Source organism: Vanellus vanellus, assembly GCF_965231255.1.
Source record: "Vanellus vanellus genome assembly, chromosome: 1".
Classification (NCBI taxonomy): Eukaryota; Metazoa; Chordata; class Aves; order Charadriiformes; family Charadriidae; genus Vanellus; species Vanellus vanellus.
The window spans coordinates 604,954-627,314 of record NC_138905.1 but is presented as its reverse complement, the minus strand read 5'-3'; the positions used below and the strand labels follow the sequence as shown (position 1 = coordinate 627,314).

At 70.1% G+C, this 22,361-nt stretch overlaps 2 protein-coding genes across 2 annotated transcripts; both read left to right on the top strand.

Annotated features, from left to right (window-relative positions):
• Positions 1-80: 80 nt before the first annotated feature.
• On the top strand, positions 81-2,068 carry LOC309677007 (uncharacterized protein; the record flags this gene model as incomplete). Its single annotated transcript, XM_082489677.1, has 4 exons — positions 81-251; positions 783-884; positions 1,021-1,146; positions 1,769-2,068. The coding sequence occupies 4 exons, from the start codon at positions 81-83 to the stop codon at positions 1,910-1,912; spliced, it is 543 nt and encodes a 180-aa protein (XP_082345803.1). The 3' UTR covers positions 1,913-2,068.
• Positions 2,069-8,515: 6,447 nt separating this feature from the next.
• MAPK8IP2 (mitogen-activated protein kinase 8 interacting protein 2) lies at positions 8,516-21,689 on the top strand (the record flags this gene model as incomplete). Its single annotated transcript, XM_082491001.1, has 12 exons — positions 8,516-8,580; positions 14,107-14,212; positions 14,940-15,185; positions 16,889-16,991; positions 17,113-19,551; positions 19,956-20,031; positions 20,161-20,333; positions 20,418-20,527; positions 20,625-20,744; positions 20,855-20,925; positions 21,173-21,271; positions 21,481-21,689. The coding sequence occupies 12 exons, from the start codon at positions 8,516-8,518 to the stop codon at positions 21,551-21,553; spliced, it is 3,681 nt and encodes a 1,226-aa protein (XP_082347127.1). The 3' UTR covers positions 21,554-21,689.
• Between the last annotated feature and the right edge of the window lie 672 nt (positions 21,690-22,361).

Genomic DNA, 22,361 nt, shown 5'->3' with positions numbered 1-22,361 from the left:
GCGAGGGGACTACTGACCAATGGGAGAACGCGCTCGGCGCCGACGTCCGTACGCACCACCAATGGGGTGGAGCGGCGGGGATGCGGCGCAACGTGGAGGTGAAGGCGCGGCTGCGGGCGCTGGCGGAAGCGCGGCGGGCTGCCGAGCGGCTGAGGGGACCCGGCGGGGACCGCGTTCAAGGGCAGGTGCTGGTGCAGGCCGACACCTTCTTCCGCATCCCGCGGGGCCGCCTCAAGCTGCGCCGTAGGACGGTGAGGGGGGGAAGGGGGTGGTACTGGGGAAGGGGTCACCGGGGAGGGGGGGGAGGCTGTGGGCCTGGGGGGAAGCTGTGGGCCTGGGGGGAAGCTGTGGGCCTGGGGGGGGGGGGGGGGGGGGGGCTGTGGGCCTGGGGGGGGGCTGTGGGCCTGGCCGGGCCTGCCTGACCCTCACCCTGACTCTCCCCGACTCTGGTTCTCCTGCCTGCCCTTGACCCTGACCCTCCATGATCTTGACCCTGACCCTGACCGATCCGGACCCTCCCTGCCTGGCTCTGACCATGACCCTGTCCCTGACTGACCCTGACTGACCTTGACCCTGACCCTGTCTCTTCTGCCTGATCCTTACCTTTGGCCCTGCCTTACCCTGATGTTCCCTAACCCTGACCTGGCCTCACCCTGCCTTGACCATGACCCTGACTCTGCCTGACCATGACCCTGACCCTGCTTCTCTTGCTTGCCCCTGCCCCTGCCTGGCTGACCCTGACCTTTCCTCTCCTGCCCGACCCTGACCTGCTGCCTTTCCAGGACGGTGGGGGGGAACTGATCTTCTACGAGCGCCCCGATGCCGCCGGCCCCAAGCTCTCCTGCTTCAGCATCACCCCCACGGACGACCCCGATGGCCTGGAGGTGAGCGCTGGGGGGGCGCCCTGGGACAGTGCGCCCGGGGGTGCTGGCTGCTCCCTCCCTCGCTGGGGGCTCGGGCCCTTGGCTGTGCTGCCCGGCACTGCAGCTGTCCCTTCCCAGCTCCTCTCCCGGTGCACAGGCAGTGCTGGGGCAGGCGCTGGGCGTGCTGGGCGTGGTGAGGAAGGAGCGTCTCCTCTACCTCGTGGGACAGACACGGGTGCACCTGGACAGTGTGGAGGGACTGGGGGACTTCCTGGAGCTGGAGGTGAGCGGGTGTTGTGGTTCCAGCCCGGCCGGCAGCCGGGACCATGCAGCCTCTCCCGCAGTTCTCCCTCTTCCCCCCGGAAGGGCAGGGAGAAGAGGGAGAAAAGGAAGGGAAAGGAAGGGAGAAAACCTCGTGGGTTTAATAGAACAATAGTTTAATAGAACAATATCAGGAAAAAGGAAAAGAATAATAATAACAATGGTAAAAGCATATACAAGTTAAAGTAGTCCAACACAAGTCCCTCTCACCACCCGGTGAATTGGTTGCTCAGCCTGTCCCGAGCAGTGATTGCTGATTTCCACCCCCTGGCCAACCCCCGTTTCTATACGGTTTCTATACCATCTGTGGTACAGAATATTCCACCAGTCGCTCCATCCTTCTGTCTGTGCTCCTTCCTGGCTTCTATGGGAAGCTGAGAAAAGTCCTTGAATAGTATAAACATCACCTAGCAACAACTAAACCAGTATGCATTGTTGTCATTCCTGTCATACCAAATCTGGAACACAGCAGCCACTGGAAAGAAAATTAACTCTGTCTCAGCCGAAAGCAGGAGAGCAGGGCCTGGCCAGGGCATGGGTGCCAGCCCCAGGGCGCCCAGGGCTCACCCTCCCTATGCCCACAGGTGGTGCTGACCGAGGAGCAGACTGTGGAGGATGGCGAGCGCGTGGCCCGACAGCTGATGAAGGAGCTGGGGATCGAGGAGGAGGACCTCATCTCTGGGGCCTACCTCGACCTTCTCCTGGCCAAGAGGGAGTCGGGCTCATGAGGGCTCGCTGGTGGCCCCTTGCTGGGGGCAGAGCCCCCTCACTGTCAACCCTCACCTGCGCTGTGACAGCAGTGAGAGCAGCAGGGCCAGGGCCAGCCCACCCCACGGACGGCTGCTGCCCCGTGCCCTTTGCTGCACAATAAAAGTTGGGAACAGATGGTATCTGTGCCTGGGACTGGCCACGCCGGTGGGCGCTGGGGCCTCGGTGCTGAGGTCAGGGCACCCACGGTCATAGAATCACAGGATGGTTTGGGTTGGGAGGGACCTTAAAGATCACCTCAGAGCATCTCGGTGGCCTCCTCTGGCCCCGCTCCAGCAGGTCCATGTCTCTCCTGTGCTGAGGCCCCCAAACTGGAGGCAGCACTGCGGGGGGGTCTCCCCAGAGCAGAGCGTAGCAGAGGGGCACAGTCCCCCCCCTCGCCCTGCTGGCCACGCTGCGGGGGGTGCAGCCCGGGATGCCGGGGGCTCGCTGGGCTGCCAGCACACATTGCCGGCTCCTGGCCAGCGTTTTCCCCCCCAGCACCCCCGAGCCCCTCTCGGTGGGGCTGCTCTCCACCCCTCCATCCCCAGCCTGTGCTGGGACCGGGGGCTGCCCCGACCCGGGTGCAGGACCCTGCGCTTGGCCCAGTTGGACCCCGTGAGGGTCACAGGGACCCACTCCTCCCACCTGTCCGGGACCCTCTGGACAGCATCCCGTCCCTCTTGTGTGTCACCGCACCGCCCAGCTTGGTGTCATCAGCAAACTCGCTGAGGGTGTGCTCCATCCCACCATCCGTGTCACCAACAAAGATGTTAACAGCACCAGTCCCAGTACTGACTCCTGAGGAACGCCACTCATCACTGGTCGCCACTTGGACATGGAGCCGTTGACCACAACTCTTCGAGTGCGACCGTCCACCCAACTCCTTATCCACTGAGTGGTCCATTCGTCAAATCCACATCTCCAATTTAGAGAGCAGGATGCTGTGTGGGACAGTGTCAGATGCTTTGCACGAGGGCGGTAGATGCGGTGGGTCGCTGTGCCGGCGGAGGGGCCGCGCTGCCGCAGGGAGAGGGGTGTCAGCCCTGGGGTGGCTCCGAGCTCTCCTCCCCGGGGAGGGGGCACAGGAGGGGTGGGCTCGGCTGTGAGGGGAGGGCGAGGGCTGTGATTTACAGGTCACCCAGAGAAGCTGTGGCTGCCCCATCCCTGGAGGGGTTCAAGGCCGGGTTGGACGGGGCTGGGAGCAACCTGGGCTGGGGGGAGGTGTCCCTGCCCGGGGCAGGGGGGGGAATGAGATGGTCTTCAGCGTCCCTTCCCACCCAAACCGCTCTGTGATTCCATGATGGACAGCACCGCTCAGCCCTGAGCTGGGATTACATCCTCTCCCCACCCTCAGCACCAGTCAGGGCCATGGGCTGTGCTGGGAGCAGACCTCAGTGGTGCCGGGGGGCAGAGGGGGGCCCGGGGCTGCTGCGGCAGCAGATGGATGAGGCGGGGGCTGGGGGCTGGCGGCATCTGTGCTGCTGTGCCATCTGCCTGCTGCCGGGCTCCTGTGGCTGCCAGACCCTGCCCACAGGGGAGGCCGGGCAGGGTTGGGGGTCTGGGCGGGCATTGGGGGGGTCTGTGGGGTGGCATGGCTGAGTGGGGGAGGCAGCATGTGGGGCCTGGGCAGGGCTCACCCGTGGGGCCAACGTGGGGCTGGGGACAGAGGGCCACGGGGCATCGGTGGCACGACAGGGGCTGCCGCCCGCGCTGCTCCTCTGCCCTCCCCAAGGCTGGAGCCTGGAGCACTGGGGTGTACTGGGAGCATTGGGGTGTGCTGGGAGCTTTGGGGTGCACTGGGAGCACTGGATCATGCTGGGGTGGGCTGGGGTGTACTGGGATCACTGGGACCCCTGGAGCACTGGGGTGTGCTGGGAGCACTGGGTTGCACTGGAACGTACTGGGAACACTGGGGTGCACTGGGGGTACTGAAGTGTGCTGGGAGGACTGGGGTGGGCTGGGAGGACTGGGCAGTGCTGGGAGAACTGGGCAGTACTGGCAGCACTGGGAGCACTAGGGTGCACTGGGACCACTGGAGCACTGGGGTGCACTGGGCACCACTGGGAGCACTGGGGTGTCACCTGCCCGGCCCTGCGCACCCGGCAGCAGCCGCTTGTGCAGAGCATCGACGGTGCTGGCGGTGCCGGCGCCCCCCGCCAAGGGCCGGGGCGGGAGTGGGCAGCCAGGCTGTGTGCGGTCCCCGCGGGAGGGGAACGGCCGCAGCAGTCTCGGTGCCCCTCTCCCCTCTCGCCCGCTAACGGGGCGCTGCTGAGCCCCGCGTTTGCCGGCTGCGTTTCCCAGGGGAGTGAGATTCACGGGGGGACATCTCCCCCGACAGCCTCCCCAGGACCCACATCTCGGGGTGCTGGATGGGGCTGTGCCGTGCTGTGGCGTTGGCCTTTCGCCACCCGGCTGCGCCCGCCTGCCGCCACCGACCGGGACCGACGGAAGACAGCGGCCCTGTCCCCACGTCCTGTCCCCGCGTCCTGGTTTAGGTTGGGAAAGAGTTTGCTTTCTTCCTATGGGTGCTGTGACAGGAATGCCGATAATGCATATTGGTTTCGTTGTTGCTAAGCGATGTTTACACTATTCACAGACTTTTTTCAGCTTCCCACAGAAGCGCGGACGGAAGGACGGAAGGGCCAGTGGAAAGTTCCGCCTCACACACCTCTCGCTGGGTATGGGAAGGGGGTTGCCCGGGGGCGGGAATGCGCCATCACTGCTCGGGACAGTGCCAATTCACCGGGCGGTGAGAGTGACCCACATCACTATTATTGTTGTTATTATTGTTATTTTTCCTTTTCTGTTTCTGTTTCTATTAAACTGTCTTTACCTGAACCCACCAGTTTGGGGGTTTTCCTCCCATTCCCCTTCTTTCTTTCCCCCACCCCCCCCTTTTCTCTCTACCCTTCTTGGAGCGGGTGGGGGGTGACAGAGTGGCCGCATGGTTCTAGTTGCCGGTTGGGTAAAACCACGATGCCCAGGACAGGGTCTCCCCTTCCCACCCATCTCCCCCAGGGAAGTTGCAGCCATGGGGGTGCGGGGGGCTCACCACAACCGTTCTGGGGGTGGAGCCCCCTCTCGCACCCCCTGAGCCCTGCGGAGCTGGGAAGGGGTGCCCACCCCTGTCCAGGGACACAGTGTGGAGTGTGGGTGTCTGCCCGCACTGCGGTCGGCCGGTGAGATGGGGTTGGCGCGGGCATTGCCCGTGGGTGGCGGGAGGATGGGTGGTGGCTGCCCGGTGTCCCGCTGCTGCTGTGGTGTTGTCCCACGGGATGGGCAGCGCTGCCACGTCTGGGAATGGAGCAAACCAACCCCCGGGGTTCAGCCGGCCCCACTCAGGGAGCCGGGTCTGCTCTGCTTGTGCGCCGGGGAGGGGTTAGTCCGCACGGATGGAATCGTGGAATCACAGAATGGTTTGGGTGGGAAGGGACCTTGAAAACCATCCAGTGCCAGCCCCTGCCCTGGGCAGGGACACCCCCCCCCAGCCCAGGTCGCTCCCAGCCCCGTCCAACCCGGCCTTGAACACCCCCAGGGATGGGGCAGCCACAGCTCCTCGGGGCACCCTGCGCCAGGGGCTCACCGCCCACACAATAAGGAATTTCTTCCTCACATCTCATCTCAATCTCCCCTCTGTCAGTGTCAAACCGCTCCCCCTCGTCCCACGGCTCCCCTCCCTGACCCAGAGTCCCTCCCCAGCTCTCCCGGAGCCCCTTTAGGCACTGGAAGGGGCTCGGAGGTCTCCGCGGAGCCTTCTCTTCCCCAGGCTGACCCCCCCACCTCTCCCAGCCTGTCCTCCCAGCAGAGGGGCTCCAGCCCTCCCAGCAGCTCCGGGGTCTCCTCTGGCCCCGCTCCAGCAGGTCCATGTCCTTCTGATGTTGGTGGCCCCCGAGCTGGAGGCAGCACTGCGGGGGGGTCCCCCCAGAGCAGAGCACAGCAGAGGGGCATAATCCCCCCCTCACCCTCCTGGCCACGCTGCAGGGGATGCAGCCCCAGGGTAGTCCTTCCCCCGACACCCCCCGGGTGGCAGAGGCAGGCCCGGCACCCCCTCAAGGGATGGGGTCTCAGGGTGCCACCAGGATAGCTGTTCCCCTGCGCACACTCTGCGGTGGCACAAAGCTGTCCTTGGTCTCACCCGTCAGTCGGGGTGGGTGGTGGCTGGGACGTGACGGGACGGGGCTCAGCCCCTGACCACTGCTGTTCCCCACTGCCTTTGGACCCCCCCAGTGCACGGATTCCCCCACCGCCTCCAGGTCCTCGTGGCCCCTTTGCAGCCTCTCTGACCCCCACGGCCTCCAGTGCCCCCAGTGGCTCCTGACACGCCCCCCACTGCATGTCCCCCCCAAACACACCAACTCGTGGGACCCACTGTCCTTCACGGCCTCCTGTGCCCCACCACCCCTGTCCCCCCCCCGTGCAGATATCCCCTCCCTCCCTGTCCCCATCTCTCTGTGCCCCCACTGCTTTCCAGCCCCCTCGGCACAGATTGTCCTCGCTTTCCCTGACCCCCCCTCGCTGTATCCTCCCACTCCCCAGTGCAATGACTCCCCCCCCCCCCCATCTCCAAGTCCTTGTGGCTTCCAGAGCCCCCTCGCTCCCTCTCGTCCCCCCATTTCACCCCGTGCCCCCCATGCACGGACCCCCAAAGGCCTCCTGAGCACTCACTGCACCTCCCGCCCCCCGAAGCGCGGACCCCCTCTCTCCCTGACCCCCCGCTGCACCCCGCTCCCCAAAACACGGACCACCCCAAGTGCACCCCCCCGCTGCCTCGCTGACCTCCGCCATCCCTTCCCCCCCCCCCCCCCACGATCCTGGGGGCTCCCCCCCCCCCCCCCCGCGCTTTCAGCACCGCCCTCGGGACAGCGCGTCCCGTCCCGTCAGCACCGCCCGCCCCGGACAGCTCCCGCCGCGCGCGGCCGCTCCGCCCCCGCCCCCCCACAGCCCCCCCGTACCCCCCCAGCCAAACCTGTACCCCCCCACAGCCCCCCTGTACCCCCCCAGCTCCCCCACAGACACCTGTACCCCCCCCAGCCCCCTGTAAACCCTGCCCCCCCCGACCCCTCTCTACCCCCCTGCCCCTCCTTATGGACCCCCTGCCCCCCCCCAGCCCCCTGTCCCCCCCGTCCCTCCCTATACGCCCCTGCCCTGCCCCCCCGCCTTCCCTGTACCCCCCTGTCCCTCCCTATACAGCCCCTGCCCCCCCCGACGCCCTGCACCCCCCGCCCCTCACTATAGAACCCCCGCCGCTCCCTGTACATCCCCCCATAGCCCCCCGCCCCCCCTAGTACCCCCCCGCCCCTCCCTGCCCTGCCCTCCCCCAGCCCCCTGTGCCCCCCCCCGCCCCCCTCAACCTTTCCTGTACATCCCCCGACATCTCCCCATAGGGCCCCCGCAGAGCCCCCCCGTGAGCTCTGCCGCCCCCCTGCACATCCCTGCGCCCCCCCCGCAGAGCCCCCGCTCCCCCCTGTCCCTGTCCCCCCCATAGAGCCCCCGCGCCTCTGTGTACCCCCCGCCCCCCCCATAGGGAACCGCCAGCACCTTCCTGCTCCCCCCTATACAGCCCCCCCCCCGCCCTAGAGACCCCCCAGACCCCCCGCCCTAGAGACCCCCCAGACCCTCCCCTCTAGACAGCCCCCCCCGCCCCGCCTATACCATCCCCCCCTCCCTATACCACCTCACCGCCCCCTTATACCACCCCGCCCCTCTTCTAGACCACCCCCCGCCCTCCCTATACCATCTCTTTATACCACCCCCTCCCTCCCATACCCCCCCCGCTCCTATTCTGTATCACCCCCCGCCCCCTCCCATACCCCCTCCCTCCTTATACCGCCCCACCCCTCCCTCTACCCCCCCACTCCTCTACCACCCCGCCCTCCCTATACCACCTCCCTATACCACCCCACCCCTCTTCTATACCACCCCCTCCTTTCCATACCCTCCCACTCCTCTTCTGTATCACCCCCGCCTTCCCTATACCACCCCCCTATACCGCCCCACCCATCCCTATACCCCTCCCACCCCTCTTCTATACCACCCCCCGCCCTTCCCGTACCCCCTCCCTCCTTATACCACCCCACCCCTCCCCTCCCTCTACCCCCCCGCTCCTCTTCTATACCACCCCCGCCCTCCCTATACCCCTCCCACCCCTCTTCTATACCACCCCCTCCCTCCCTCCCTCCCTCCCATACCCCCCCGCTCTCCTCCCTATACCACCTCCCTATACCGCCCCACCCCTCCCTATACCCCTCCCACCCCTTTTATATACCACCCCCGCCCTCCCTCCCTCCCTATACCACCTCCCTCTACCCCCCCCGCCCCTCCCTATACCCCCCGACCCCTATACCCCCCCCCTCTACCCCTCCCCATACCCCACCCCCCCAGCAGCACCCGCCCCTCCCTCGCTATACCGCCCCTCCCTCGCTATACCGCCCCTCCCTCGCTATACCGCCCCTCCCTCGCTATACCGCCCCCCCCCCCTCCGGCAGCCCCACCCCCCGCCCCCCCGCCCGCCGCCCCCCCGCCCCGCCCGGCCGCGCTCCCCGCGCAGCTCCGCAGTCCGGCGCAGCCCCGGCCGGGAGAAGATGGCGGATCGCGCCGAGATGTTCTCCCTCTCCACCTTCCACTCGCTCTCCCCGCCGGGCTGCAGGTGAGCCCCGGCCGCGCCGGGGGGGTGTGCTGGGGGGGCCCCGGGGGGGGGAACACACACACACACACACACGGAGCGGAGCGGGAGGCCCGGCGGCGCTGCGGGAGCGGGGCTGCCCTTGGCCGGTACCGGGGCCCGGCGGGGGGAAAGCGGGGTGGGGGTGGGGGGCAGCAGCACAGTGGGGGGCCGGACCCCCCCCTCCCCCCCCGGTGCCTCCCCTCCCCTCCCCCGCCCGTTCACCTTGGGATGCGGGGGCCGCGCAGGCCCCGGCCCGGGGATTAACGGGGCCGCCGCATCCCCCCCCCCCCCCCAACCGGAGCATCCCCGGGGGAAAAGACTCGGGGCGGCCCCTTCCCCCCCCCCCCCCCACTTTAACGTTAGGGCAGAGCCCCCCCCCCCCCCCCCGCCCCGGGCTGAAGGCCCCCCCCGGCTGGGCTATGCCCGGTGCCGCCGCATCCCGCCGCTGCGGGGGGAGTCGCCGCCGCCGCCGCCTCTTTGTCTCTCCCGCCGCGCCGCAGCGGCCCCCGGTGCTGACAGCGGGATCGGGCCCTTCCTTGGGGTCGCTTGGGGGGGGGGCAAACCCCATAGCGGGTGGGTCGGGGGCTCAGCATCCCCCACCCACCCCCGACCTCCTCCCCCGGGGGGATGCTCGGTCCTCCCGGGGTGAAAGCTATGGTGTCCCCCCCCCCCCCCCCCAACATCTGCCTGTGTGTGTGGTGTCCCCCCAACATCTGCCTGTGTCGTGTCTCCCTCCCCAATATCTGCCTCTGCCCCCCCCCCCCCCGCCTTGGGAGCAGCGCCAGGGCCTGGCGGTGCCCGTGGGGGTCACCTTAATGCAGGTCCCATGGGGGATGGAGATGCAGGACCACCGTCCGGACCCTCCTGGTGGGTCCCATGGGGGGGGACACACACATATGGTTGGGCCCCGACCCGGGAGGGGGTCTTGCCAAGGTCAGGCGAGGTGCGGGGAACCCGCACCTCGCCTGACCTTGGCAAGACCCCCTCCCGGGTGGGGGCCCCTGGGCTATGAGACCCCCGCAGTGGGATGGGGAATGGTGGGGGACGGTGGCAAGGGAGGGGGGCGCACAGCCCTGGGGGCTGCGGGAGTGAGGGACATGGGGTCCAGCGGGGATGCGGGACATGCCCTCGGGTGGTCCTGCCGTGCGACGGGGGCAGGTTTCGGGGGTCTCCCCTACCCCGCCGTGTCCCCTTCCCCGGCTGTGGCACAGCAGGACCCCCGAGGCTGGCGGTGGCGCAGGGAGGGGAGGACGCGGCCTCCGCTATGGCTGCTGGCCTCCTTCCGTGCCTCTCACCCGCCATCCGAGCCGCGGGCCGTTCCCTGGGGGCAGTGTGTGTGTGGGGGTCTCGGCTGTGTCCCCCTCACAGTGCTCCCCAGTTCGGACCTGGGCCCCGCTAAGGTCCCCTGTTCTCTGCTGCAGCTCAGGCCTGGGCCAGGGACGCGTCCTGGCCCGTGGCCACGAGGGGCAAGCGAGGCTGGAGCCCCCCGGTCCCCCCCCCATCCCCGCTCCTCTCCCCCCAGGGGGGTTCCATCCCCCTGGGACTGAACTCGCTGCTCCCCCATGTCTCCCCTTATGTTCTGCTGGGGGGTGTGTGTGTGTGTGTGTGACAACAGTGTCAGCCTGGCCACCTCTGCTCACCCCCCACCCCCTGACCATCGCCCCACGGGAACATTTGGTCTCCGAGGATCCCCCCAATGGTGGCCCCGAGGACCCCCCGATGGCATCCCCCAGCCCAGGGCAGCACGAAGCCCCTTTGCGGGCACTGAAGGGCTGGAGCCATGTCCGTGACCCCGATGGGGATGGGGGGGGGACAGACGGGGGGGGAAGCAGCCGCTGTATGCCCCGTCAGCCCCGAGAACCGGCTCCCGTCCCTGGGGACGCTGTGGTGGTGGGTTGGGCCAGTGCCGGTTCCACCGGGGGCTCTGCCAGGGCCGAATCCGGATTGTGCCCTTTCCAAGGAGGTCCCTGGAGGGGGTCGCACCCAACCCGGGGCTCGGTGGGGTGGGGTGCCCTGACGGAAGGGGAAGGAGAAGCCGGTAAAGGTGATGTGGTGGTGGTGGGGGATGGTGTGGAAGGGCCATGGTGGACACGCGGCGATGCCTCGGCACGGCTCTCGCACCCCAGCCCCGCTGCGGGTGGCCGCAGGTTGGGCCGTGGGTGCCCGTCACAGGTTTGGGGTGGGGGACACCGGCTGGGGACGGGGTCCTGAGGGTCATCACCGGCCTCCATGCGGCCGTCCCTTGCCCTGGGTGCAGCGGGGGGCCGGGGGCACCTCTGCCGTCCCGGTCCCTGGCCCGTCCCTGCGGGAGAAGCCATTGCAGGAGAGCCGCTGCCGGGGCGAAGCGTCCGGGGAGCGCATCTGAAAATAACGAGGAAATTCAATCTTCCCGTGGCCTGCTCGGTCATCGCTCCCCCCGCGGGCAGCCCGGCCCCCAGCAGCTCCCGTGCAAACACCAGGCTCTGTGCCGTGCCGTGCCGGGAGCGCCCCGCTGTGCACCCCACTGCCTGTCCCTGCACGGCCCTGCTCCCTGTGTCCTGGGGGGGTGGGTGATGTTGGGGTCACCTTTGGGGTCCGGCTCCCAGCCCTCAACCTGTGCTGCTCCAGTCGCCCCCAGCCCAGGACCTGCCAAAGCGGGGGCGGCGAGGCCGGCCCGGGGCACGCGGTGGGGTGCCGGCTCCCTGCACGCCCCACGGTGCGGCGTCCCACTGCCTCCTGCCCTTCTTGACTCCCCTGTCTGTGCGTGGGGCTGGGGCGAGCTCCCCCCTCCCCAAACCCTTTCCTCAGCTCCGGATCCTCCCTCGGGTGCGCCCCATCCGGCAGCGGTGTCCTGTGCCGCCGTGGCAGGGATGGACACCACCCTTCCCGCCCGCTGCTCATTGCCGGTGCGTCCGGGGAGCGCACTGCTGTGTCCCCGCACTGGCAGCGGTGGTGCTGCCTCTTCTCTGGCTGCAGTGGGGCTGTGGCTGGGTCCCCTCGGGGAAGCTCTGGGGATGGGCCCCATCCCACTGTGGTGGCCCCATCCGTGCCATGGCAGCCCCATGGAGGTGTTCAAGGCCGGGTTGGATGGGGCGTGGAGCAACCTGGGCTGGGGGGAGGTGTCCCTGCCCAGGGCAGGGGGGGGACTGGATGATCTTCAAGGTCCCTTCCCACCCAAACCATTCTATGATCAGCACTGTGGTGGCTCCATCTCGCCATGGCTGCCCTATCCCCGCTGTGGTGGTCCCATCTGTACCATGGCAGTCTGTCCCACCATGATCCCATCCCACCATGGTGGCCCCATCCTGCCATGGCTGCCCCATCCCCACTGTGGTGGCCCCATCCCGCCATGGCTGCCCCATCCCCACTGTGGTGGCCCCATCCTGCCATGGCTGCCCCACCCCCACTGTGGTGGCCCCATCCCGCCATGGCTGCCCCATCCCCACTGTGGTGGCCCCATCCCGCCATGGCTGCCCCATCCCACTGTGGTGGCTCCGTCCTGCCATGCCCGCCCCAGCTCGGGAGCTCTGTGACCTAGAAACTTCAGCTGTGGTTTGTCGCGGCGGTTGCTCCCTGCCGAGGGGGGGGACGATCTCCCCGGGCAGCCGGAGCCTGGCCGCGGGTGGGCAGGAGCCCTGTGTGGGTCAGGGGTCCCAGTCCTGCTCACGCAGGGCAGCCGTGCTGTGCCGTGCTGTGCCGTGCCGTCCCGGCGTGCGTGTCCCCTCAGCCAGGGCGGGGGCTGCTGGAGGAGTTGTTCCCCGGGTGAGGAGCAGCCGGGGGTCCGGGAGCAGAGCCCGGTTGGGGGTTTGTGGGACCCCCGTGGGTCTCCATCCCAGGAGGACTCATGGCTGTGCTGTCCCTGCGCTCCCCCTGCCTCCCCCCGGGGTGGCCCAGGGGCCCCTGAGGCCGCTACTCATCCCCGGGGAGCGCAGTGGGTCCCGGGGTCGGTTCTGCCCCCCAACCCCACTGCCTGCGGGAGAGCAGCCGCCGATGTCCCCGGCGCTGGGGAGACGGGCTCCGCTCCCCGCCATCCTCGGGGCTCTGCTCCCCGCCGCCCCCGGGGCTCCCCCACCCCTGGCCGGGGTCCAGCGCAGCCCCCCACCCCGCTGCGGGCCGCCACGGTCCCACCGCCGGCTCAGATGCTTTTGCCACGAATCTGGGAATATTTGCGGCTGTCTGGATGGCCTACTTCGGGGAATTATGTGATTAGGGGAGATCTTTCTCCCTGTGAAATGGGAGTGAGCGCCCGGCCTCCGTGCTGGGGCGAGGGGCTGGGAAGGGGGGTTCGGGGCGAAAGCGGGGGGCAGAGCGGGGGAGGCGGCTCAGGAGGCAGCTGTGGCTATGGGGACTGTGACCCCCCACTCCGGGGGGGTCTGCTGCTGCTGCCAGCCGGGTCTCGGGACCGAGACCCCCGTGAGGTCCCCGTGAGACCCCAGACCCGTCCCGGCCGGAGGAGCCCCATATGGCCTGGTGCCCACCCGGGAGCTGCCGTGTGCCCTCGGGGCCGGGCTGGGGGTCCCCGGGGGTCCCCGGACCCCAGCAGGGTGGGCAGAGGGTCCCGGGCGCTGCCACACCTCCCACCCTACAGAGCCACCCGAAACGTTTCATTTCCCTTTTCTGACACCGAATCCTGCTAAGAGTTGTCGTCTTTTTCCTTTTTATTTTTTTTTTTTATTATTTTTTTCCTCCTTTCCCTGCAGAAACCGCTGGTTTCCATGACACCCCCGTTCCTGACGGGAACGGCTGGGCTTGGCGTCGCTGGCCGCCCGGACCCGCGGGGCCGGCGGGGAGGCGGCACGGGCAAGGCCGGGGCTTGGGGCGCCCGTCCTCCTGGTGTCCCTCCTGCGCCCGGGCAGCGCGGTGGGATGGCACGCGGCTCTGCTTGGGCTTAAACCTAAAGCAAACCCCCGCGGCGCGGCGCGGCATGGCGTATCCCTGCGGTGCAGGTCACCCCGAAGCCGGCTGTCCCCTTCCCGCCGCGGCTCTGGCACGCGCCTCGGCTTTGGCTCAAGGGGTTTTGCTGCGCTGCGAGTTTGGGGGACACGCTGCCCACCGTGGTGGTGGTCTCGGCACCGCCGTCCGGATGGGGGCAACCCGCTGGGCTCTCACCTCTGTGGTGCGAGGCCAGCGGCAAGCCGGGCGGGAGGGAGCGCAGTGCTGAGAGCAGCCGCCCCGTGCACCGCTGTGGCCATCACCGTCACCTCCAGCCTCATGTGGCCCCCGGTGCCGGGCTGACCCCTGGGGTCCCGGGCCCTGTGCCGCCTGGCCGGAGCGTACTGTGTCACCTCAGCCGGTGCTCCCATGCCGGCACCCCCTTGTGAGGGGGTTACGCCAGCGTGTCCCCGCGGTGTTGCCTGGGCGGTGTGCCCATGCCGGCACCGCGGGGCGATGGCGGTACAATCCAGCATATGCCCGCGGTGCCGCTCGGCGCTCCGGACCCTCATGGTGCCCGCGGCGAAGGGGAGGCATTTCCCTGAGGTTTGTCGGCGCATCACCCCCGGCCCTGACGTCCCCCGCCCCTCTCCGCAGGCCCCCCCAGGACATCAGCCTGGAGGAGTTCGATGACGAGGACCTGTCGGAGATCACGGACGACTGCGGCATCGGGCTGAACTACGACTCGGACCACTATGAGAAGGTGCAGGAGGAGCGGATTGTGCCGAGTGCCCCCGGGGACGCGGCGGCTGCGCAGAGCTGCGGTGGGGACCGGGCAGCAGCATCGGCCCGGCAAAGCCCCTCCCGGAGCGGAGGGTGCCGGCGTCCCCGTGCCAGGGCGCCGAGGGGATGCACCGCGGGGTTCAGAGCCCAGGGACCCCCCCGACACGGCCGGGCTCCCAGGGCCTCCCACCACCTCTGGCCGAGCCCGTTGGGTGGCCACGGGGCACACGGGTGGCTCGGCGGCTGGCCCCACGCTGGCCCCACCAGCACGGGCAAGGCTGGGGTGTCAGGGCATCGCCCGCCACCGCGCTCCCCTGGTTCTGGTGGCTCCGGTGGCTCCCGCTTCAGCAGCTCTTCCCCAGCTCTGCCCGGCACCGGGGGGGACGGTGCTGGGGAGAGGGGCAGGGGCCAGGCAGGCACGCGGGCGGGATGGAGTGCCGCGTGCCGGGATGGGCAGGGAGGGCCACGCAGGGCACTGGCAGAGCCGGGGGCGTCCCTGGTCCCCGGTCCCGGCACGGGGCACTTTGCTCTTGGAGACCCTCATCCTGTTGGGGCGGGAGCGGAGGTGCTGCCAGCCCAGTGCCGGCAGAGCCGTTGGGGACGGTCGTGCCGCGGCAGCTGTCCCGTCCCGTCCCATCCCGGGGAGCGGGGCCGTGGCCGGGGTGAGCGCGAGCGCCGTGGCCGCTGACCGGGTGCCGCATCCGCAGGACTGCCTGGTGCTGGAGCGCGGCGAGCAGCCGCACCCCGTCTGCACCTTCCAGGACGACTTCCAGGAGTTCGAGATGATCGATGACAACGAGGAGGAGGAGGAGGAAGAAGAGGAAGAGGAGGAGGAGGGCAACGAGCTGGAAGCTCCACCGTCCCCTTCGGCCTCACCCATCCCCTCGCCCACCCTGGAGGAGACACAGAAGCACCGTCCCACCACCCTCAACCTGACGGCCGCGGGCACCCAGGTGAGGCTGGGGGTGGCCGGGAGGGGTCTCTTCCCCCCTCCCCGGGGGTCTCTGCGCCCCGGGGCCGGCAGAGGAGGAGGAGCAGGGGGTCTGTGTGGTGCCGCACGGTGGGCTCTGCTCCTGCGGTGGGTACCGGATGGGAAGAGAAGGGCAAAGATGGCACCGGCGCCACAGTGGTGGGGACGTTGGGGCCGGGTCTGTGCGGTGCCAGTTCTGGGGGGTCCCCGTCCCCACGTGCAGGACCGGGACATCTGCGTGTGGTGGGGCGCTGCGAGGTGCTGCGGGGGGCTGCTGGCTGTGGGCACAGCAGGTGTCGCAGGGCTGGCCGGTGTGTCGCACGCGCGTGTGCACGGGTGTGTGTGCGCGGGTGCTCGTGCACCCCACATCCCTCCTTTTCCATCCCCGGAGGTGGGCTCAGGGGCTCCCCCGGGGTGGGGGGTCCCCGCAGGCGTGGTGCTGCAGGGGTGTCCCTGTGTCCCCGCACGCACGCGTGCGTGTGCGGTGACGGCCCTGAGCTGCTGCGCCGCCGCAGTGCGTGGGCAGCCGCGTGCGGTGCTGCCTGCATCCGGCTGCGTTGCCATGGTGCCGGGGGGCTTTCGGGATTCTCATCCCCCCTCCCGGGAGGGCACCGCACGCCGCTGGGGCTGTTGGGGGGGCTGCCAGGGGGCTGGGGGTCGGTGCAGGAGGGTGACAGAGCCCCAGGGCTGTCCCCCAGCCCCCCCCCGCCCCAATGTGCTGCGCCCCAGCGGGATGCAGCGGCAAAGCCACATCCAGCCGCGCCGGTGCACCATCGCTCGCGGTGTGAGCACAGCCCCTGGCAATGCCCGGACCCGGCTGCCATCGGTGTGCCCGGGGTGCGAATGCCAGTAGTGCCCGCTCCAGCCTCTTGGCACCGGCCCTGGGAGGAGGCGAGACCCTGCTCCTGGGGTGCCAACCCCCCCCAGCACCCACCCCCGTCCCCCCGAGATACCCATCCCCTGGGCTGCGGCACAGCCGCGGCGACGCTGACGCTCCCCACCGCACCGGGCCCCCGCCGCCCTCCCCACCGCCACGCTGGTGCGTGCCCTGCGGCACGTGGCACCGGCCCCGCTCGCTAATCTCCCGCTCGGCGGGATTATCGCTGCCTGCGCTTCCCGACGGGACTAATCCGCAGCTGCCGCCGCGCCGGACGTGGCAGCCGTGGCCCTGCCGGCTCCTGCCCGCACCGCGGGGCCGGCAGCGCTTTGGGGGAGGCAGCGGGGGTCCCGCTCGCTGGGGACAGGCTGTGGTCACGGGGGGAGAGGGCGCGGCAGGGCGTCATGATGGGGGTCCCGTGGGGTCAGCACTGGTGTCGCTGCATGCCCCGTGTGGTGTTGTCCCCGGGGCCGTGCGGGATGGGCAGCGCGCCGTCCCTCGGTCCCGCTCTGCGGCAGGTGCGGTGCAGGCGTGCGTCTGGCCGGGCAGGGGAGCTGGGGACGTCGCGGCCCTAATCCGGATAAGCCCCGTGGCACGTGGCCCCAGCGCTGCCAAGCTGGTGGGGAGCACCGCGCCGTGCCGAGGGGTGTCCCCGGGGCCATCCCGGCCGCGTTCGGTGCCCCTCCGCAGCCCCAACAGGGCACCCCGGGTCCCCCCACTTACCGGGTGCCCAGACACCCCTCGGGCCGCCGTCCCCTCCCCGGGGGTCTCCCACCCCCCACCCACCCCCCCCTCTGTTCTTCCCCCAGGACTCGCTGAACAACAACGGCAGCTTCCCACCGCCCGCGCACCGCACCACCTGGCAGGACGCCCTTCTCCACTCCTCCTCCTCCTCCTCTTCCTCACACACTGGTGAGCGCGGGATGGGGATGGGGTCCCGGTGGGGCCCCGCTGCCGTCCCCCTTGGTTAGAGCCAAGGGGGATTTTGGCCCCCGGCGCGGGGGGTGACGCGGGGCTCTGCCTTCCCTTGCAGGACACTCGTCTCCCCACGCCTGCATCCAAGACGGACCCTGCCTGGAGAGCCCGAAGGGGCCGAGCCCCGGGGGGGCCGGGCAGGCCCCCGCCTCGCCGCAGCCCTCCCCATTTGACTCGCAAGGCAACAGCCACGAGTCCCTGGCACATGGTAACCCATCGCCCCCGAGAGCCGGGGAAGATTATAACATGAATATCATCTCCTCTGCGCTCCGAGCACCGCACTCCCCGTCGCACCTCCGCCAGCCGCCCCCTAAACCGTCTCTCTCTCCAACAGGGCCTGCGGCTCCTCCCGGCCCCCCCGACACGGGCTCGCCGCCCCGGGCCCCCGATGGCCGCCGTGCCCCACCAAAGCACGAAGCGGCCGGCAGCCGAGAGAGGCCGCCGCCCGGCGAAGGGGGTGGCCCGGGGGCCGGGAGCCCGGGGTCCCCCGCAGCCCCCCGTGAGAAGCCCGGCTCCCCGCGGTCCCGGGAGGAGCCGGCGGCCGGGGCCGTCGCCGAGTGGCACGATGGGCAGGGCGCCCGGCTGACGGGTGCCTACGTGTGCCCTGCGGGGCCGGCAGAGCCGCTCAGCTCCGACGGGGAGGGCCCCCAGCCCGGCCGGGCGGCCAGCATGCGCGGGCACCCCTCGGGCTCCTCGGAGACCACCTCGCCCTCCTCGGACCCCGGCATCGAGGCCGACCTCACCAGCAGGACCACCAAACCCTTCCTGCCCGGCGGCCGTCACGGCGAAGACCTCAGCTCGCCCGGCTCCGACTCGGACGTGGAGGGGGAGATCGAGGCGGCCTTCGCCGGCGGGCGCCTGGTCAGCAACATGATCTCCTCCATCTCGGAGACGGAGCTGGACCTGAGCAGCGACAGCAGCAGCGGCAGGTCCTCCCACCTCACCAACTCCATCGAGGAGGCCAGCTCGCCCGCCTCGGAGGCCGAGCTGGAGACGGAGCTGGAGGCCCCCGGCCTGATGGGCATCAAGGACTCCCTGCTGCTGGACAAGGGCAAGGAGGAGGAGGAGGAGACCCTGGAGAGGGAGCTCCCGGAGCGCGGCGTGGTGAGGCGGGAGAGCCTGGCGGAGCTGAAGATGGAGGGCTACTACGACAGCCTGAACCCGGTGGACTCCTCCGCGCCCGTGGGCCAGACGGATGTCTCCGTCTCCAGCCCCCTGGACCTAAAGATCGACCCGGACCACAGCCTGGAGAGCATCCGCCGCTCCTTCTACCTGCCCGTGGGGCCCAAGCTGATGCCCGAGGCGGACGAGGAGGACAACAGCGAGTACGACTCCGACTCGGAGTCGGAGCCCGACCTGAGCGAGGACTCGGACTCGCCATGGCTGCTCAGCAACCTCGTCAACAAGATGATCTCGGAGGGCTCCTACCCCATCAAGTGCCCGGACGAGTGCTTCCAGCAGACCCACTCGCTCTGCGACACCATCTCCCCGGCCTCCGACCTGGAGCCTGAGATCCTGAGCGAGGCGCTGGACGAGGGACCCGGCTCGCGGGACTCCCCGGTGGGCGCGGGGGAGCCGGCCGCCCTGCCCCGCTGCCAGCGCGCCATCGAGCTGGTGGACATGGAGACGCTGCGCAGCTCCCTCCAGCGCGCCGAGGACGAGCAGGCTCTGGGCGCCGGGACGGAGCCGGTGCCGGAGCTGCCTGTTGACGAGCCGGGCCCCTTCCTCTTCCTGAGCAACCCCACCAACGACACCATCGCGCCCGTCTTCCCGGGGCGCCCCGTCGCCCTCGACAGGCTGGGCGCTTCCGAGGTTCTGGCCACCTTCGGCTGCCGCCCCGCGCCGCTCTGTGCCACCCCGCGCACCTCCCCCGGGACCGAGGTCCCCGCCGGGGAGCACCGCACCACCGCGGCGCCGCCGGCCACCGGCCCGGAGGACTGGGCCGTCGACAGGGACCTGGACTCGGGCGTCCTGGAAGCCGACGACATGATCGACGACGTCCGGTTAGCGCCCCAGGGGCAGGGCCCCGACACCGGCCCGCCCGCCCTGGATGTCTCCACCGCCAAGACCAACCGCGGCTTCACCATGGCCTACTCCACGGACGAGGACGAGGTGCCCTACCTGAAGGGCTCCCCCTTCCCCGAGGACCCGCTGCGGGGAAGCTTCGGGGGGGAGCTGCCGCCCGCCCCCGGGGCGCTGGAGCCGCGGGCGCTGGATGAGTCCCTGGCCTACGACTCGGTGAAGTACACGCTGGTGGTGGACGAGCACACGCAGCTGGAGCTGGTGAGCCTGCGGCGCTGCACCTCGGTGCTGAGCGACGACAGCGACCTGCTCCGTGCCTGCGACCGCTGCGACCTGGAGGACGAGGCGGCTTTCGGGGATGGGCTGGTGGCCCCCGATGCCCACAGCTCCTCCGAGGACTCGTCCCCTGAGGCCGACCTGCAGTTCTCCAAGAAGTTCCTCAACGTCTTTGTCAACAGCACCTCCCGCTCCTCCAGTAAGTGACCTGTGCCGTGCCGTGCCGTGCTGTGCCGTCCCGGCCAGCTGGCCGCCCTCTGCCATCCTGGCCATGGCACCATCGCTGCGTGGCATGGCACGGGAGGTGGGGCCGGGGCAGGAGGGGCCGTGGGGCTGGACCCGAAGGCTGTGGGCTCTCCCCCGTGGGCGGCCGATCCCCAACACGCCGTCGCAGCAGCGCCCTGCGGGGTCCTCGGCCCCGGGCTGCTGGGTGGGGGGCGCCGGGCCAGGGGCTCAGGTGGGACCCCCCGAGGAGGGGCCATGGGTGATGGCCATCTGCTCCCCCCTGCCCCCACGGCCCCCAGGGTGGGCTCCCCCCGCGCGGTGGGGTGGGAGCTGCCCCCCCTGGCCCCATGGCAGCCGCCGCCGCCTCCTCCTCCGCAGGCACAGAGTCCTTCGGGCTGTTCTCCTGCATGGTGAACGGGGAGGAGCGGGAGCAAACCCACCGGGCCGTCTTCAGGTGAGCAGCGAGCGCGGCCACGCCGTGCCAGCCATGGCCATGGGCACCTCGCGGGGGGTCCCGCAGGACCCCCTCTCCCGCGGCTCTGCCCCTCCCTGCCCACGTCCTCCTTCCCGCCAACCCCCCCAGGTTCATCCCCCGCCACGAGGACGAGCTGGAGCTGGACGTGGACGACCCCATCCTGGTGGAGCTGGAGGAGGATGACTACTGGTACCGGGGCTACAACATGCGGACGGGAGAGAGGGGCATCTTCCCCGCCTTCTACGCCCACGAGGTCGTCGGCCAAGCCAGGGACGCCATCGGTAGGAGCCTGCGGGGTGCGCGGGGCTGTGGGGTGTTGGTGGGGGGCTCGGGGTGGCACCTCCTCGTCCCCTGTCCCCCCACAGGCCTGAAGAGGAACCCGTGCTGGGTGGAGCGGTTCAACGTGCAGTTCCTGGGCTCGGTGGAGGTGCCGTACCACCAGGGCAACGGCATCCTCTGCGCCGCCATGCAGAAGGTGAGCCCGAAGCGGGGGCCCGGCGGCATAGCCCCCTCCTCTCCGCGCCGGTGTGACCTCCCCCTCCTCACGCTTTCACCCCTCCCGTGTCCCCTAGATCGCCACCACCAGGAAGCTGACGGTGCACCTGCGCCCGCCGGCGAGCTGCGACCTGGAGATCACGCTGCAGGGCATCAAGCTCATCCTGACCGTCACCGAGTACAGCCGGGACGAGGAGGTGAGGGGTGTGCAACACACACACACACACACAGACACCCCCCCTCCCCCCCGGGCACTTGCCCTGCCGCCAGCCCGGCACCCACACCTCGGCCGCCTCTTCTCTTCCAGTTTGAGCGCTGCAGCCACTTCTTCCAGATGAAGAACATCTCCTTCTGCGGGTGCCACCCCCGGAACAGCTGGTGAGACCCCCTCCTCCCACGGCCCCCCGGGGTGCTCTCAGCCCCACGGGACGCCCCCTCCATCCCCTGCCCAGGGCCATCTGCACTCCTGCGGTGCCACACCAGGTCCCCCTGCTCTGTCCCCATCCCACCGCGGTCACCCCAGCCCCGGGGCCCCGGTGGGTGTCCCCTCCACAGAGCCCTCCACGGGGCAGGAGGGGGGGGGGGGGGGATGTCCCCCACCCCTCACCCTGCCCTCCCCCCGCAGCTACTTCGGGTTCATCACCAAGCACCCGGTGCTGAGCCGCTTCGCCTGCCACGTCTTCGTCTCCCAGGAATCCATGCGGCACGTCGCCGAGTGCGTCGGGTACGATGGGGACGGGGGCGGCCGCGTGGGGCTGGGGGTGCAGGGGGGCTGGGGGTGCCGGGGCTGGGGGGAATTGTGATGCTGGGGTCTGGGTGCAGGGGGGCTGGCGGTGCTGGGTACGGGGGTGTAGGGGGTCGCGGTGCCGGGGTCCAGCGCCCCCCCCAGCCCAGCCCAGCCCTGAGCCGCCCCCTTTGCGCCCTTGGTTGCAGACGAGCGTTTCAGGAATATTACCAGGAGCACCTGGAGTACGCCTGCCCCACAGAGGACATTTACCTGGAGTAAGGGGACGGTCACTGTGTCTCCTGCTTCCGCACCCCCCTCCAGCCCCACGGACGGCCAGAGACTCTGTCTGACCCCACAACCAGCCGGCTTGGCCCCCCCCGCACATGCTCCAGCCCATGCCCCACGGACTCCCCGCACATCCTCACCGCTTTTTGGGGGGCCGGGGGCCAGGCCGCAGCGGCGGACCCCGGGTGGGTATTCGGGGTGCGCCCAGCACCGCCACGGCCCCGTGCCCTGGGGACCCCGGCCACGGGGGTGACGCAGCCGAGCCTCGGGGCCGGGGGAGAAGCTGCCCCCTGCATGAGCAAAGCCAGCCTGGGGCTGCAGGAGCGGGACCAGCCGAGCCCCCCACCGGGATGGGAGACGCCGGGGGGTGAAAGGGGTTGGGAGATTTGGGGGGGGGGGCAAATGCTTGCAGGGGCAGCAAGATTGGGGGGGGCTTAAGGGGGTGAATGGGGCTGTGGGGGGCTGATGGGGGCACGGGGGGTGGGGGTGTTGGGGTGAGCATCTCCAGCCATGAAGCCCTCTGCGTCCACGCCGGCCCCCCACACAGTGGCAGCACCACCCTCCCAGCCCCCCCTGGGGGGGGGCTCCCCCCACTTGCTGCAGGCACCCCAGTGCAGCCGCCTTGGCCCCGTCCCCTCCATGGACCCCGGGCAGCGTGGCACAGCCCCCCCTGCCCCCCTCCCCTCCATCGCTGCCCCCGGCCCCTGCCCCACAGCCGCTCTGCCACCCTCTCCAGTCCCGGGGGGGCCGTGGGGTGCAGGATCGGGGCGGGGAGGTCTTCCCACAGGGCTGGGGGGGGGCG